The following is a 17,430-nucleotide window of genomic DNA, read 5'->3' on the forward strand; positions in this document are numbered from 1 at the left end:
CGGCTGTTTCTAGGTGGTGGTTATCTGCCTTCTGATGGTCGTTTTGGAGGAAGGCAGATAAGCCTTCCTCAGTGCCCTCTGTTTCATCCCATTGTATGCAAAATAGTTGGCTATCTCTTGGTCCCTATCTAGGTACATAATCTCTTGGTCTCGCAAACTTGTTTCTATGCAAGCAAAGCCTATYCATGGTTGGTTAACATCTCGTGGATCATTAACAAGATGTGGTTACTTCAACAAAATCCTTCGATAGCCTTAGTGAACAAACGTGTTTATTACAGCAGCTCTTTTGCACTTAGAAGCCATAGTATCTGTGGATTTTACTGCAAACGCACCAGTTCCCTCTCTAGGTTTAGGCCAGGACAGGACACTTAGAGCTGCCTAACTGCTAAACTGCTGCTTTCGGTCCATACGCCTTCCCTGTAGGCACTCTGTGGGCCTTATGGTGCTGGTGACTGCATAGCCACATGGTAAGACAGAGTTTGATTATAGCTGTGAGGTGCAATCCCAGCTCTGCCGAGCTCTCGCGTGCACAGCCAATAAATCACTGTCCTTTTCTATCCTGACGGTTGCAAGGGAGGGTTCTCCCTCTGCAGGCCGCAAGACACTTATCATAGAGGAGTGCAGATAGGTCGGAGAAAGACCTTGGCTGAGAATACCTTACAGAAAGAGACCTTTAATGTCTTTCCTTTGCCACTGCAAAAGCTACATAGTCACCCTTTCCATTTATAGGCTAAGGCAGTCAGGCAAAAATTCTCTCAGGCACAGGTTGAAATGAACATTTTGTTTCTCTATTTTTTTTTTCCTTTTATGAGCTTAGCTGCTAGATACAGTGTTTGGTCTCGGTCAGACAAGTCAACTCCATCTAGAACATCTAATTACAGTGAAGAATTTAAGTTGTATTGTTTTCAAAATCAGTTACTGTGATCACTAAGAAAACAGGTTGTAGGGTAGGGTAGCATAGTGCTTTTTTTCTGCAACAGGTTTTTGCAACTTTCAGATTGTTGCGTCTATGCCATTATCACCTAGAAGACTTGTTCTGCACACTTCAGACACGCAGAGTTACAACTTACAGCTGTTTTTATGCAAATATTGTCCTCTCCTCTGCCCAGAGGATGTTGTGTTGGCAGATGGTGTAGAAGCGACAAGTTCTTGAGCAGGAGGGATTAGGCTATAAGATGAACAGCACTTCCATTTTATTACACCATGAAGCCAAGAGCCAAGCCGACCAAAACAGCGAATGGAGCACATTTCGCAACAAGCAACTCTGGCAGAGTTTTCTTTCACATCCATCAACTACGTTTTGCAGATTAGCTCTTCCCCAAAGGGACCACCAGCCACGGCCAGACATTTTGCTAACCGTAACAGTGATGCCACTTCCGTGTACTCCCCTATTTTACCATAGCAGACCTTGCACACAAGTCACTCATCTTCCTCTCTGAATACTTGAATATTGCCAACCTTTTCAACTAGATGGATGACCTCCTTTCACCAAGCTGTGCTAAAATCACAGCTGTACGTCAGTGAACAACCAGCAAGTTCCTCCATAGTGAGTCTGCAAAGATTTCTGAGATCTTTCAGGCTATCACACAGAAGAGGAAGATGTTGCCATGAAAAGAAAAACCAAGCTACAACATAGAAGCATTTACCTAGTTGTCAATAGAGAGCCACAGTGAACAAGTAGCTGCTGCAGGGAGGGCAGGGAGACCTCAGCATTGCCGCGTTTGCCTTGCAGGAAGGAAGGATTTGCCCATGGGGTGGTCTCTGGGCAGGGTGTGCACAAAAAAGCAGTGGGTTCAGCTCACGGGTAGGGTGGCCGGGGAGGTAAGTGCTCCASCCAACCATCCTCTGTTTCCGTCAGGACAGTAGTGAGGCAGCAGATGGAGCTAGTCCCTGGAACGAAGAGGTCACCAAGTGGTGGGGTGAGTGGAGCTCGTGGTCCACGTGCTCACGGTCCTGTGGCGGAGGGGTGATGTCCCGGGAGAGACACTGCTTGCGGCAGAGGTGAGTGGTGGCCAGAGCTGCCCCTGGTTTGCAGGGTCACCCATGCTCACAAGGATGGTGCTTGCTGTGGTGGGGACGGTTGACACAGGAGAAGCCCCCCAGTAACACATCCCTCAGCCTGGTTCATGTGTTGGGGAGCATGTTGGGTCTGGAAGAGGCTTGAAGGGATTGCGGGCTGGAGATGAGCTTTGCTCCACCTCCTGCTTCCTTCACAAATTCCAACTTACTACTGCTCTTCTGACCCCCATTTGCAACCAGCTCCCGTGCTTAGGATGTGGCTGCATATTCCCAGGCACTGCTGGGGACTTTATTTACTGCTGCTAGCATCCACCTCAGCTGCGACTCAGCAATTTTCCCTCCTCACTCCCTGCAGATCTTGCAAGGTTTCTTTCCCTGTTGTTTATCTGACTCCGTCAGGCATCCCTTTTGTCATCTACATTGCCATTTGTCCCCATGTCCCTGCTGTCACAGCCACATGAGCCCTCCTTGCCCTGGCCAGAGCCAATCTGCTGCGCCAGGGTGCAGAGGCACTAATGAGCGGTGGTGTGGCAGAGCCTGAGAACTGCTCAGCTCCTCTCACTGAGCATGAGAGCACTGCTGAGCTCAGAGCAGGCCCCCTCCTGCCCTCCTTCCTGCAGAGGAGAACTGCTTTTATGCCCCAAAATCCCACGTAAAACCCAACCAAAAGGTTTTAGCAGTTTGAGGAAAGCAGCTGAATGTCCAGTGAGACAGTTTCTGCCCAGCCTTGTCTTCAGCTGAAAAGAATGGCATTTTTGAAGCCTTATGGTGGAAAATTAGGCTTTGTTAGGCCGTACTACCTCTGACCAGCTTAAATATGTCTACAAGGTGCTTCTTTACACAGGGCTCCCTAAATTAGCAATACCATTAATCTATTGCTGCTGACCTTTACAGTGAGCACACTGTCTTAATCTGTAGGCTTCTGCATCCCCAGACACCTTTTAATGGCCTGAACTAGAACATCATGGGCTGAGAACCATGATGGGCTTTGGTCCGTAATCAGCACAGTGCCATCCCTGCAAATTTTTTTGAGGTAGCCAGTCCCCATGAGAGGTGCCATCTCTCTGCCTGCTGCCCAGTAAGTCCCCAAATTTCTGGTCATTGCAGCACATTTCTGCTCTCCTTCTTTGCAGACTCCAGATGCCCCAGGGAACAAACGGCACCATGTGTGTTGGCCAAGCCAAGCACTACCAACTGTGCCAGCAGCAGGTGAGAACCCCTTCCTTGCAGCAYTGCTGGGTCCTCTCTGTGGCACGTGGGTCACAGGGTGCCGCACTTGGAGCTGCGAGCACACCTGCACTCGGGATTGGTCTCTCAGGAGAGTGCTGACAGGAGTGCCTTTGAACACATGGGACACATGTTCTGCTCTCAGCAAAAGGCAGCAGAAAGAATATAAAAATGTACGTGATTGGGAGAAGTTCTTCCAATATGCTCTTTTTTTTCCTGCAAGTAAGTTTTGCAGGATCATAGAATCATAGAATCCTTAAGGTAGGAAGGGACATTTAGAGATCACCTAGTCCAAACCCCTGCACACGCAGGGTCCCCTAGAGCACGTGGCACAGGATTGTGTCTAAGCGGGTTTTGAAGATCTCCAGGGAAGGAGACTCCACAACCTCTCTTGGCAACCTGTTCCAGTGCTCTGGGATATAAATACAGCTGCCTAAGGGACCTCTAGAGATGAAGGTCTGTCATTTTTGCCTGTACTGTAACACCTCAAAGACCAGCATTGATTGCCCTTTTCCAGGGTGAACAGGATATCTGCATCCTCCAAGAATGCGGTTGAGACAAGCAGTTTTCACAAGCATAGCCTCGCTGTAGGGAGCTTCTGATTGTGCTTAATCTCTCCACAGCCCTGCCCAGCCAACACAGTGAGCTTCAAACAGCAGCAGTGCTCCAGCTTCAATGCCAAAGCCTTTGGGAAGCGCTACTACCACTGGATGCCGCTCTATCCAGGTGGGTCTCCATAGCTTCTATGAAAAGACAAGGGCAGGGGATCAGGGTGAGAAAGCACCCACAGAATTGTCTCAGACACAGGATGGGAGAGGGGAAGGTCACAGGGGAAAAGAGATGGGCACTACTGGCTGATTTGGAAGTTTCCCTATGCTCCCTGCTTTGAAGGGATCGTTCCCTGTCTCTTCACAGAGCCACTCCACCCAGCCAGGCCTTCTCCCTCACCATATCTGCTCCCGATTTGGATTCCAGCTCAGCAAGCACCGGTGTGCAGACAGGGCGCAGGCATCCCTTGAGTTGAGCAACCACCTTGACAGAGTGCGTGTTCACTCTCTTCGTGCCTTCTCCCAGCTTGGCTGCCCCTGTCACCCAGCATGCCTTCCCGCAGGGTTGGTGGTGGGTTATTCTGATCAGGAGGCACAGAGGAGACAGAGACCACCAAATTATCTCCCCTGGGTAGCCACATGGCTCCCGAGGCCCAGATTGAGCTCGCCTGAGATATGACTCTCTCCAAACCTGCCTGTTTTGCTCTTTCCATTACCTGCAGAGGGGGCGCACCCCATCTACACCTCTGGGTTAAGCTGCACTATTAGATGGCATGTAGCTGGCTGCAGCCTCGTGCAGCTCCCAGCTCGCTCACAGGTTTTGCTTGCTCTTGTGTATTTTCTGCATGGCCTGGGATCCACTGCTGCGGAGTCCCACAGCTAGCACAGGGAATGGCAATGCTTAGGGGAGAGGCTGTGGCAAGTAAGAGAGTTTGCCACCTAGGCAAACTTCTGCTTCTTCCCTTCTGCTAGGCATGGTCCCCAGCTGCAGCCTCATACCAKGACCCCTTTGCCACCACAAGATCTGTAGCCCTGGGGTCTCCTCTTGGGAAGCAAGAACATCCCAGATGGCATCAAATCAAGAATGTAGATAAGAGGAAAGTCCCCTTCCTTGCTGACCTTCTGCGATCACCTTGACCTGCCCAGTGATTTTCTGTCTTTGCTCCTTCAGATGACTACACCAGTATCTCCAACAAACCATGTGACCTCCAGTGCACCACCCAGAGTGGAGAGAGGCAGCTGATGGCCCAGGCCCAGGATGGTACCTCCTGCAAGGACAGGACCTATCAAGGGGTCTGCATCAATGGAAAGTGTGAGGTGAGGCTCTGGAAGGAAGTAGTGTAGGAGCTGGGAGCATAAGTGCATGGCTGGAACTCCTGTTCATCGTAAAACCAGTGCCCCCTGCAGGGAAGTGAAACTGAGGCCTGGAATKAAGTAGTTAATGGGTGTCTATGGAGTAGAACAGAGAGGCTCACAGAGAGAACATGAGACACATCACACATTCCTACTGAGAACACTTTCGTCCTGGTGCAGAGAAGACTAGAATCCCAGGCTTGTTTCCATAGTCATCCAACACTATAAAARTGTTTCGCCCAATTTTTCCCTCATATTGCAAGAATGGAAGAAGAGTTTTACAACACTCTGTAAGAGGAGCCTTACATCTTGTGATACGCCTGCCTTTGAGGCAGCATCTCCTGGGGGGTGATGATGTATGTCAATGTTTCAGTGAGAAGAATTGGTCTAAAGTTAGAGACAGATGGAATCAAAACAGCTTCCCTATTTTCACTCCACCTCCACACACTAGCMCCCATAGTATGTTTAAGAATACAGGGTAGGCAGTCACAAGTTACACAGGAGAATTTCTGCACAGCTAGATTGATTTGCTCATCATTCCTCTCCAGGCAACCCTATATCCAGACCTAGAGCCTCTTCTAAAGAACATGGTAACATTTCCTTGCAAAGACCTGACCTGTGGAGATGAAGTGGCCCCAGGAAACCCTCTCTTGTTCTTTCATCCTTTGCAGCCAGTTGGGTGCGACGGGAGCCTGTATTCACCTCGGACGATGGACAGATGCAGGGTGTGTGGAGGGGACGGCAGCACTTGCCACCGTGTCTCGGGCAGCTTCCGAAAGGGAATCTCACAGATAGGTACTCCCTGCTACCACAGTCCAGAGACTTCACCTGCTGCTTCTTACCGTCAGCTAAGATCAAGGGTTACTGGTCTGAAACTGGGTAGGAGTTTCCAAAGTGCTTGGTGGAAAGAGCTGAAGAACTCCTGCTAAAATGCCTGCATTTTGTCCTTTCAGCTGAGTCTTCAGGGGACATTGGTTTGATGTGCTGTGTATTAGTTTGGCAAGGTTTACCTTCACCTCTTAATGATAGGAGGCAGCTGGGAATCTATTTGTTCCTATTGATTTGGGCATCTTGCCTACATCAGATAATGTGAATAGGTCAATGAATCTTCTTTTATTTGTGCTATGAGTTCATTGGAAGCTTAAGCTTCTGTGTTGAGGGTCACATCATTTATATCAACTCCTGCACTTGCTCTCCTGCTTTCCCCGGTGTTATAGCTGGCATAGCTGAGGGACAGTCCCTTCCAAACTCATGGTTCGTTCCTTTCCCCGGTGTTATAGCTGGCATAGCTGAGGGACAGTCCCTTCCAAACTCATGGTTCGTTCCTCCATCCATAGAAGGGATAGACTGTGGTGTGGCCATGCTCATTAGTAATTAAAGAGCTGTAGTTTGGGGATGTTCTGGAACAGCATTTCATGATGTTGTTCTACTAGTCTACCTTGCTTTCTACAGACACTAGACCAGAGAAGCACTTGGGCCCCTCTCTGTAGCAGGAGTAACGGTGCCTCAAGGGCAACACTGCCCTGCTACATGCACACTTACTGCTTTGGTTATTTTTTGTCCTCACAGTTTTCTGACACTTGGTTCTGTTCCTGTACCCCAGGTTATGTGTTTGTCACCAACATCCCTGCTGGCGCCACAGACATCCTCATCATTGAGCGCAGGAAAACAGAAAACATCTTGGGTAAGCAGAAGAGCAGGATGTAGACGGACGTCCAAGTTCAACAGCCTGGGAGAGGGGAGGAGGGCTCTGGTCACCCTCATCTGTGCTGTGGGAGAGCTGGATCAACAAGCATCTCCAGGGTGCTATAGGGGCACATCATCTCTCCAAAAAACAAGGCTATCACATCTCAAGCATTCAGAAACCAAGCTCGCTATGAGCAGTCCCTGCCATGAAGACTCTTGTTGGAAAGGAAAGTGAAAGAACTAGGCGTTGGATACGACTGATCTGACCTAGCTTGGAAGATGACCGCTGAAGGCCCTGCAGTTCTTTGTTTTCTAGAGGGCTTTTCCCAGTGATGAACTATCTGCTCTACTCAGTGCCATTGCAGTCCCACTGCTCTAGTGTGTGCAGTGTCACATTTGTCCCTTTTCTCTCTCTTTGAAGCACTTGCAGATGAATCCGGACATTTCTTCTTCAACGGCAACTCCGCCATTGACAACCCCCAGAACTTCAGGGTAGCAGGCACGATCTTCAAGTATCGGCGGCCCTCGAGCCTGAACTCAGAAGGGCTGGAGTATATCATAGCTCATGGACCCACCAACCAGTCTCTAAATGCCATGGTATGTGGGGAGCTAGTTTTAGGCTTTCCTATCTTGCGTGTCCATTTTAGGGCACCCAGAATTGTGAGCCTCTGTCAGACAAAAGGAATATTAATCTAGTTCTAGGGATGTGGAGCTTCTAGAGAGGGTCCAGCGGAGAGCAACAAAGATGATTAAGGGACTGGAACATCTCTCGTATGAGGAGAGACTGAGTGAGTTGGGCCTGTTTAGCTTGGAGAAGAGAAGGCTGACAGGGGATCTGATGAATATGTATAAGTATGTGTAAGGGAGAATGTAGGGAGGAAGGGGCCAAGCTCTTCTCATTGGTGGCCAGTGACAGGATTAGGGGAAATGGGTATAAGTTGAAACACAGGAAGTTCCATCTCCATGTGAGGAGGAACTTCCTTACTGTGAGGGTGACAGAGCAGTGGAACAGGCTGCCCAGGGRGGTTGTGGAGTCTCCCTCATTGGAGGTCTTCAAAACCCACCTGGACGCCACCCTGGGCCATATGCTCTAGGTGTCCCTGCTTGAGCAGGAAGGTTGGACTAGATGATCTCTAGAGGTCCCTTCTAACCTTGAACATTCTGTGATTCTGTGATTCCCAAGTTGAGGCATCTGAGGAAGGCAGATACTGTCTTGAGGGGATTTCCTCTTGGGTTAACAAGAATGCTTTCTCCTCAACATTTATCACAAAGTGGATGTGATTAAGAGAGATCTCTCTGAAATATACGTCCTTAAAATAAAAAGGATTTCATTTTCTTTCCTTATTGCCTGCAGTACTATAACTTTAATGGGAAAATGCCGCACATAACTTATGACTACACTGTGCCACGAACACCAACTCTCCAAACTGCAGCCCCTGCTTTTGATGCACCTCTCTATCATCATCCACCAGACATCAGCCAGAACCAACCCATTCCTGCCAGCTCCAGAACTGCCCAGGACCTCAACACCACATGGCTCTCCCTTTCACCAGATGACACCAGCGAACAACTTCCACTAGGAGAAGGGCATGAAGATTTAGGCTTCAGCCGCCAGGATTTCTTCCAGACTAACTCTACCAGTCAACCTCGGAATTGGCGTTGGGAACAAGGTGGAGAAAAGGAGGAGAAGTATGACTTCCGGATAAGGCAGGTCTACCATGCAAGCACAGAAAGAGAGGAAGAAGAGGAGGCAGCAGCAGTTCATGGAGAAACAGAGCTGGGTTGGTTGCTTTGTTTTACCTTGACTCCCAAGTCTTCACCCACTGAAAGTGGACACCCCAGAACATTCAGCTCTGGTCTTCTTGAAATCTAAGATGACTTTCTGGTCAGGGCAGACAGTTAGAACTGATGATTAATGGCATAGGCAGAAGGCAGAAGCAGTACTCTCCTGTCAGGGAGCAGCAAGGGCCTGTTGCTCCCCAAGCAGTGGGAAGCTGAGGGCAGCCACGATGCAGGTCAGGCAGTGTCCTCTCTGAAAAGATGTGATCCCAGTGCACTCAAGTCAGGCAAGCAGAGCAGGGTGGTGACAGCAAGAGATCTTAACCACAGGCCAGGGATCACTGGACAAAGGCAAAGTGAGAAGTCAGGTCTGTCTGGAAACCTCCCAGAATTCAAGAAGAGAATTGGGAACAAAGTATACCTAASTATGGTTCATGCCAGAATTAAGGCCCAGGCCTGAGCTTAAGTGGAATTCCTGGGCTGTGGGCAAAGAGCATGAGGATCTGAGGCGAGGCTTGTTAACGCGCTCGGGGCTCTGATAGCAACTTACGATCTTGAGTCTTAAAAACTTAATGTTTTTTCCCTTATTGGGTATCGCTGAACCACATGCTAAATCATAAACCATCCCAGGTGGCTGAAAACCTTTTGGTCCTCAGTCTCCTTAACACACTCAAGGCAGAGGATGTTTTACCCTCATAAAGCATCCCCATGTTTTTCCTGCAGCCCTCAGATTCAATCAGATATCCATCAGCACGGCCATTCCTTACAGCATGAGGAGACCTGAGCTCTCAAAGAACAGCCGTGTGGCATCTTCCAGGCTCCGTCTCTTCAGGCGTCTTTGTCACCGAGACCCAAACAACTCTGCCTTCTGTAGGGAGCTGCAGCACCCGACTGCCAGGCTGCTCCAGAGGAACAGCACCGGAGGGCTATGGAGCCAGATGCCTGCCCAGGGGCCACAGGGCCTTCACAAAGCACCGGCCCGTAAGAACTTGCTGGAGGACTTGAAGGTGGAGACGTTCACTGGGAGTCAGGGGGAAGCAACTAACTACAGCTTGATGGCGTCTGTGGAGATCCCTCTGCTAGGTGCCAGCACTACCGCAGACATCAGCCAGGCAGAGCCTCTGCAAGCCCCTGGCACTGAAAGGTGGCACTTAATACCCAGGGCAAAACAGGAGCATGGTTAGCTGGGGAGGGAAGGTCAAGCCAATCCTCGGGTAGTCTCGCTCCTGTCCTTGGTGTTCCTCTTTTACAGTGTCTATCCATAGCAGGTGGTGTAGACACTTTGCTGGTGGTGTGTCCACTGGAGAGTAATTTGCACAACTCCTGGCCTGGCTCCCACAGCATATTTGTTGTCCCCCTTCCTTCTAAGGTCTTCAGCTACAGATCCCTGTAATTGGATTCTGAAGGACCTGTGCAGCCAACATTAGCGTGATCATAGAGACGGACAGGAGTCCAGAGCATATCACATATGCACATGTTGCGCTTTTTGTCACACTTGTCTCTAATTCCAACAATTCTCTGCCAGTGACCTGAGGGACAACTTCAGACATTTCTGGCAAGCCACATGTGAGCTTTCCCTGCCACATTATGCAATATTAAAAGGGATCTTTCTTGGGTACTCCTTTTGAACCTAACATGATGCCTTTCAAAGTGATCACAGGAACTGAGGCCTCCTATGTGTTTCCAAGTGTGATGTCTATGAGTCTCACTAGAAACTACATCCTCTCCAAGGGATGTGGGCCCATGGCTAGACACAGCCTCACTTGTTGAAATCAGGAGGCAGATCAGGGATTTAAACTCTGTTTGCACATAATCTGTCTTGCCCAAGGTGAGGGAGACAGAGATTGAAAGCAGATAGGCATTCCCCTATCATTCATTCCTCTGTCTTCAAAGCATGTCAAGAGGAAATGAACTCCACTTGCATTTGGTGTCCTGACGTATATATTTCATTTTAGTTCATACTTGTTTCTCCACAGCAATGAGTTTGATGTGAGTCCTGTAGGCCATGATGATATCAGCTTGGCTGACATGTACCGGTGGAAGGTCTCAGCTTATGCCCCTTGCAGCTCCACGTGCACATCAGGTAGGTTTGACACTAGGACTTCACAGCCCTTCACTGGAAAGTCCTCAGTTATAGTCCAACTGAGATCTGGAGTCTCCAGGGTGCTTACAGCACTGAGTCTATTCCCTGTCCTAGGCAAAATCACAAAAAGGCAGTTTCTTAAAGATAGGAATCTAAATAGTTTTGAAGATCTGGTGCGTATTTTCGAGGCTGTTTTTCTCTGAAGATGCATACCAGAAAAAAAAATGCCATATCTGGATGATAATGGGGAAGAAATGAATCTTCTCTTAAACACACTCAGAACCCAAAGCTCTGCATAGTACTCTAGTCCTTTAACAGTGAGTTCATTTTCCAGATCTCACTCAAGTCTTCCACTTGAAAATGGCAGGTAGAGGTTCAGATGCAATGAGCATTCTCCAATAATCCTGTCATGGTGGGAGCAAGCTTTTGGATATGATGGAGCCTGACTAAGAGAAATTCTTGACTGTCCAGCAGGTATCAGTGCCTCCTATGCGATGTGTGTCCGATATGATGGGGTGGAAGTGGATGAAACATACTGTGATGCTCTGATGCGACCAGAACCTACTCACGAGTTTTGCACAGGGAGAGATTGCCAGCCCAGGTGAGTGGAAATAACAGTTCCAATTGCACATCCTCATCTGCTGGACAGTGAAGTCCAGAGAGAAGAAGCAAAGATGAAGCCGACCTGACCCCATCATTCACAGGCCTGTCTTCACTGTAGGTCATCTCAGTGACTCACCCCAGTGCCTACTAGGCTGACTAACCTAGTAGAGSTCATCACAGTCTGAACAATTAGCTGTGCATGGGAACAGGATATCTTTGTAATCAACATTTTCTGCTCAAAATATACAGCCATTTCTGGATTGAAAGATATTCCTAAACCCATGAATGCCCATATAAGCAAAAAGAGGAAAGGAATTTACTATATCTGCATTACTTGCTAATAGCAAAGTTGTCTCTCAGAATTGGACTTAACACAGAGGTGTGCTTGAGGAGCAGAGTTACTAGGCAGAGTCCTAGGGCAGCACCCATTCCCCAGTCACCCTGTGTCCTGCTGCCCCCTTACCTGGGTTTTGCTCTCTTCTCTTTCTCCTGGGGACTGTTTGAGGAGATGGGAGACCAGCCGGTGGAGTGAGTGCTCCAGGACTTGTGGAGAGGGTTATCAGTACCGAACTGTGCGCTGCTGGAAGATGCTGGCTCCAGGCTTTGACAGCTCTGTTTATGATGACCTCTGCGAGTCAGCTGGGCTGGCCCGGCCCATGGAGAGGAAAGCCTGCAAAAACACAGCCTGTGGGCCCCAGTGGGAGCTCTCCGAGTGGTCTGAGGTAGGCAGCAGAGRCTCTTTGATCCTGGAGGTAAGCGGTCAGGAAAATTGAACTGAAGATGCATGGGGAAACTGGGGTGTGGAGACAGAGAGAAGCTAAACACCATATGTTCAAATCCTTCCATTGACTTCTCATGACCTGCTTGGGGTAGGAGAACTGCCCAGGAACCCTATGTAGCAAGTCACGTCTCAGCATCTAGGTCCCAAAGAAAGTAAGCTGCAGAGACAGAGTCAGACCCACCTTTCTGTGCCTGCTCAGGTCCTTCCTCTCTGCTAGCACAGCAAGAGCAAAATGGAAGGAGGCATTTACAGTTTGCATTTTCTGTCTGTTACTCATCCCCCTTGCTCAGTTTCTGACACCATGGGGCCTTTGCAGTGTTCAGCCCGGTGCGGCACGCAGGGGATGATGAAGAGGGAGGTGCGCTGCTCAGTGGAAGCACCCATCTGTGACGAGTCCCAAAAGCCCCGAAGTGAGAAGGTGTGCACAGGCCCGCCCTGTGACCGCCGCTGGATTGCCTCGGACTGGGGCCCGGTGAGTGCGAAGGGGCTGCCCACCCTTTTCCCTAATGCAAGTGACACAAGGCGGGCAGGAGGGAGGCATCAGCTTGGACAGTGCAGGCATGTTGCTACTGTCCTTTGACTTCGGTCTCATAGAGGCTAAGCTAGAGACACCGCATTGCTCTGCGGTTTTGCCTCTGCCTGTTCACGAGCTATCARTTTGTCAGCTGTGAGGCAAGTAAGTATAAAAACCTATTTAAAAAATCTGGGAAGCTCTTGGTACTGGGAGGCAAGAGACTGAAATGGAAGCCTGTGACCCATYGTGCCTCTACAGACTGCTAGAGTCAAAGGCCACAACCCCAGGAGCATAGCTASACTTCCAGCTTGGTATCCCCCAACCTCTCTTTTCCTCCTGCCTGCTTCCTGCTGTGTCTAAATGCCTTTTATTTCTTCAAGTGCTCAGGTTCGTGTGGTGAAGGACGCATGAGCCGCTTCATTGCGTGTCGCAACCATGACGGCAAGGTGATTGCTGACTCCCAGTGTGACCCAGCTGCCAAGCCTCTGGCCATCCATCCGTGTGGTGACAAGAACTGCCCTGCGCACTGGGTGGAGCAGGAGTGGGATCAGGTAAAGCCAGGCAGAGCCCCATGGGCTCAGCCCTCTCTTCCTCTCAGTATCTATCTCCCGCAACCCAGGGGCAAGACACACAGCCTGTTTTACCTGAGCTCCCAGAGGAAGGGAGCAGGAGGTGTAGTCACTGTGGGCCCTGCTGAACCAGGGAGGAGTCTCCACTTCCTACATGGTGGTGGACACTCTGCTTCCTTACAAAGCAGCCTGTGGGCCACCCCAACGTTTATAGCGCTTGCTGTCTTTCCTGGAACCTCCTTTGGAGGGCAGCAGTGCCCTGAGGAAACCATCCCCTCTCACCCTTGGCTCCCAGAAAGGACCTGGCAGTTACGTATTCTACAGCACAGCTCTTCAACCAAAACCGACATCAGTGTCCCTGAGATTTTAATCTCACCACAACACAGAAACCTCCAACAAAACCAACTTCATCTTTGATAGGTAAGAGCTGGAGATAAACCTGAACTACAGCTCCAGTCTCTGCCCTGGAAAAGGCAACCAGTCTGTGAGCATTTSCTTGTCTCAGGTCTCATAGCGCAGTGAACAGGACCCATCTGCTTCGCTCCACATGTGAGTGACTGATGGTTCGCTGCCACTCCCCTCTTTTGCTGAAGGCCTTGGAGGACTGTGGCAGTTACAAGCTGGTCCAAATCCCCAGAAGGGGTATGTTGGTACATTGGTTAGATTTGGAGTTTCCCTTATAAAGTCCTGAGCAATATAATGATTTATACATCAGTAAGGAAGAAGGGTACAAGCCTTCTAGGGAACCAGTGAAGCAACCAACACCCATTCGTTCCATTCATAGATAAAACCTGTGTTCTCCTTTTGCTGCCCCTTCTTGGGGCATTACCTGTTGACCATATTCAGCTAAGTCTTCCTACAGCATTGGTAACTAGCACAAATTGATTAAATCTTGGGGACCGTGGCAGTCGCATAACCCCTTCTTGCCCAGGTCCGTGGTGTGGGTCGCTCACTGTTTYGCAGTGCAGTTTTTCCATTACTGCTAGATTATTAACTCAGCTTGAGGTCTGAAAGGCCAGATGAGCTCCTCGTCCTGTTGTGTGCTAGCTGCTTTGTCTGTGCTGTGTTCTCCTAGGTGGGTTATTAGCTCTTCATGAGCCATTCACAGGGTGACTAAGGGCAGTGCAAACTAGCTTCCTCCCTCTGCACCGGGGCTAGCCCTGACACGGCGGAGAAGGGCACAAAGTGAAATCTCAAACCAGCAACTGCCATCAAGGAGCAGAGCAAAGCTAGAATCAGATCTTTCCTCCTGCTGCCTGCCTGCTTCCCCCAGTATTGTCCTAAAACACTCAGTCCTCCCACCTAGGCCGGTATGGCTTTGGGCTGAGCAGTACGTGTTCGTGCAGGTGCCCTGCAATGCAGCAATTTGGTTCCCTTCACCGCCAGCAAAGCTTGTTATTGTGCCTACATGTCAACCACAATTGCTGCACAAATACATTACCGTATACTTGACTTACATGGTCTTTGAGGCATGGATATATGTGAAATAAGACAGAAGGAATGCTTGTAGTCTTACTTTGGCTGCTCWGGTCTCTTGTGGAAGTGGCTTTCAGTCCAGCCAAGCTGAATTTGCTCTAGTGCTGGATAAAATTAATACCAGCTCCTGGTCTCACTCTCAGAAATTCAGCTCCTTTTCAGACACTGTTGCTCCCATGACCTGGGAAGCACTGGCCCCATGGGTTTTAGCACAGGCACAAAGCAGCCTGCTTCTGAACAGGCTGCTCCTGTACCTGCAGCCTGACTCTGCTGCTGAGGAGCATCATTCATCACCTGGTCATTTATGTTCTTTTTCTCAGTGTGATGCCACCTGTGGACGAGGAATGAAGACTCGGATCGTCTTGTGTGCAGGCCTGGAGAATGGTGTGTACAGGGAGTATCCTGAGAAGCGCTGTGAGGCCTCTCAGAAGCCTGAGGAGCAAGTTGCCTGTTTCAGGAGACCCTGTTCAACATGGTTCACCACTTCCTGGTCTCAGGTGGGGCTTGAGAATGCAGACAGAGGTGGCCTCATGACCTAGGCTGATGGAGCATGAACTGCATGGAGCACTGAGGATTTGCACTGTCCTCTTCTGTGTTCTGTGTTAGGTCTAGACAGATCCGCGAGTCCTGCTCTGTGTCAGTCCAGGCGGCCAGTAGAGGCACCGACACCTGCTGGCTGAAGAAAACCTTAGAGCATGTAGATTATTATCTGATGCCAGACCATGACCACACCACAGCCAGTACAGCCCTGTCTCCTCCCTCTGCTAGGAGTCCATGTTCTCTCCTCTCCCTGCTTTCCTTTCATTTTAATTGCTAAGCATTTAGGGAATCAGGGGACAGSGGGGACTGGGACTGGCTCACACGAGCTGTTTTGTCCCTCTAAATGCACAAAGCATTCAGTGTCCAAAGCAAAAACCATTCTAAATTGCATTAAAGAAGAAAAAAAGAACTGCTACATCACCCTGCCTGTCCCCCAGCTCTGACTGGCTCTGCTCCAGCAGTGAGAGAGAAGTCTGGGTTTGAGACAAGTGTGTCCTCCTCAAGAACAGCCACCAAAATAGGAAACTGAGAGGCGTGACTGAAAGGAAACACTTGGGACCTGTAGGAAAAGAAAATGTCTCTTACAATCCCTGTCCTTTCTTGATCCCAACAGTGCAGCAAGACGTGCGGGGCTGGTGTGCGACTGCGTGAGGTGAAGTGCTACCAAGGGGAGGCGCTGGGTCAGGGTTGTGACCCCACTTCCAAACCAGAAGCTAGGCAGAGCTGCCAACTCCCGCCATGCCCCACAGAGGCACCAGGTGAGACTGAGAGGGTCAGGAGAGAGGAGTCTTTGGGAGCCCTTTGCTGCCTCCCGCTTTCAGCTAGGGGAAGGGTGTTTCTGCGCTAACACTTTCTGTGGGYGCTTCTGTCCTCCAGAAGACGACTGTGAAGACAGAGCGACGTCCAACTGCATGCTGGTGCTGAAGGTGAAGCTGTGCTCTCACTGGTACTACAGGAAGGCTTGCTGCCGGTCGTGTCACACCAAGTCACCCTGACTGCTGCCAGGCCGTACTGTCCTTCCGCGCTCAGTGGTAAGAGCGCCTGGAACCAGACTTTACCACATGAAGCCACCCTGTGTAGCTTGGCCACGGAACCTATCCCTGTAAGCCAGCCCGCTTAGCRAGGAAGGATTTTAGGACTTAGTCATCGCTGTCTGCTCGCCACTGAGAGGATTTTACTTAAGACAAACTGCCAGTTCCTACAAAGCTACTGAGAAGCGAGTTGGGAAAGCCTGTCCATGCTGTCAGTCCTCTCTGAAGAGCTCCTCCTCAGTGCTCTGGTCATTCATGTGGCAGCCCCAACCAGGCCCACATCAGCAGAAGCCCTAGTTGGAGATGGTGAGGCAAAGAGGCTGGCCTGCAACAGAGCCCACATGGCCAACAGCCACTCTACTGTGCTCATTTTTGTACTACAAGGTCAATATCTAAAACACACCAAAAATCTGTGTCACAATAAAGAGCTAAACTGTAAAAGTTTTGGGGTTGCATGCACCTAGACCAGAGGTGAAGGAGAAAGAGGGGCAGGAGAAGAAGAAAAGCAGAAAGGGTGGGAAGGACAAATCCTTGAGCCAAGGCAGCTTCCAGGGCAACACTGTATAAACCCCATTTTGTGTTGCCTGCCAAAGGACAGAAACCACTCCTGTTTTGTATTTGAAAGTCCTCATTTATTTCTGACATTATATTTGGACTCACAGCTGAGCAACAAAAAGAGAATAATAAGAGGAGAAATGTGAAGTGGAAAAAATCTGAGATCCCTTCCCCCTTCCTGTTCCCCCTCCTTCCCCAAAAGCTTAGACTTCACACTGGGCTCTCCCATTTCTGCCCTTCCAGACTCACCCATTCATGAGCAGATATGCCAGGCCCACGATTTTACATATTTGCTGTGAGGTTAATCCTTATCTTGGCCATCCAGCTACTCCGGAATTGTCCTGCCAGGCTTGGCACCTTGTTAGTTATGCTCAGTTTGCATGAGATGAAGATGATGATACGTTTGTCTTCCAAGAGAAGRTTAGTGATGGAAGCCTTTCACCAGAAGGGTGGCCGCAGAAACAAGAGCCCGGCGTGTGAGCACCACCTTGACAATGCAGCAGYGCAGCCCACAGTGCCACAGCAGCAGGAAGCCATGCTTGGCACCAAGAGGTAGAATCAGACACCTGGACACGCAGTGTCCTTGAGCGGGCTCTGTGCCTGTGGCCGAGATGGTGCTGCCTGGCAGAGCGGCGCAGGAGGGACCTGCAGCACCGGGGCTTGCTG

The 17,430-nt window shown here is 49.9% G+C and overlaps 1 protein-coding gene across 2 annotated transcripts; it reads left to right on the forward strand.

Moving 5' to 3' along the window:
- The first annotated feature begins 3,158 nt into the window (after window positions 1-3,158).
- Window positions 3,159-16,505, forward strand: LOC112947702 (ADAMTS-like protein 2). 2 transcript variants are annotated; one of them, XM_026039838.1, is made up of 16 exons: window positions 3,159-3,228; window positions 3,870-3,972; window positions 4,966-5,111; window positions 5,819-5,942; window positions 6,751-6,831; window positions 7,255-7,430; window positions 8,188-8,614; window positions 9,336-9,756; window positions 10,589-10,695; window positions 11,167-11,296; window positions 11,807-12,020; window positions 12,396-12,551; window positions 12,974-13,144; window positions 14,959-15,135; window positions 15,792-15,936; window positions 16,055-16,505. In XM_026039838.1, exons 1-16 carry the CDS (start codon window positions 3,160-3,162, stop codon window positions 16,171-16,173), a joined length of 2,766 nt encoding a protein of 921 aa, XP_025895623.1. In that variant the 5' UTR covers window position 3,159; the 3' UTR covers window positions 16,174-16,505. The 2 variants fall into 2 exon arrangements, with proteins under 2 accessions (XP_025895623.1, XP_025895624.1); XM_026039839.1 differs by having other exon boundaries at window positions 11,170-11,296.
- The last annotated feature ends 925 nt before the right edge of the window (window positions 16,506-17,430 follow it).

The sequence above is a fragment of the Nothoprocta perdicaria genome, unplaced genomic scaffold (genome assembly GCF_003342845.1).
Source record: "Nothoprocta perdicaria isolate Ctin4 unplaced genomic scaffold, notPer1 scaffold_243, whole genome shotgun sequence".
In the NCBI taxonomy this organism is placed as follows: domain Eukaryota; kingdom Metazoa; phylum Chordata; class Aves; order Tinamiformes; family Tinamidae; genus Nothoprocta; species Nothoprocta perdicaria.

What these genes read in the sequence shown, in the direction of transcription:
- LOC112947702 (XM_026039838.1), top strand. Translation starts at nt 3,160, where the DNA reads ATGCCCCAGGGAACAAACGGCACCATGTGTGTTGGCCAAGCCAAGCAC. An exon ending in TTGCCTCGGACTGGGGCCCG is followed by an intron (nt 12,552 to 12,973) that starts GTGAGTGCGAAG and finishes TATTTCTTCAAG; the next exon opens with TGCTCAGGTTCGTGTGGTGA. An exon ending in ATGCCCCACAGAGGCACCAG is followed by an intron (nt 15,937 to 16,054) that starts GTGAGACTGAGA and finishes TCTGTCCTCCAG; the next exon opens with AAGACGACTGTGAAGACAGA.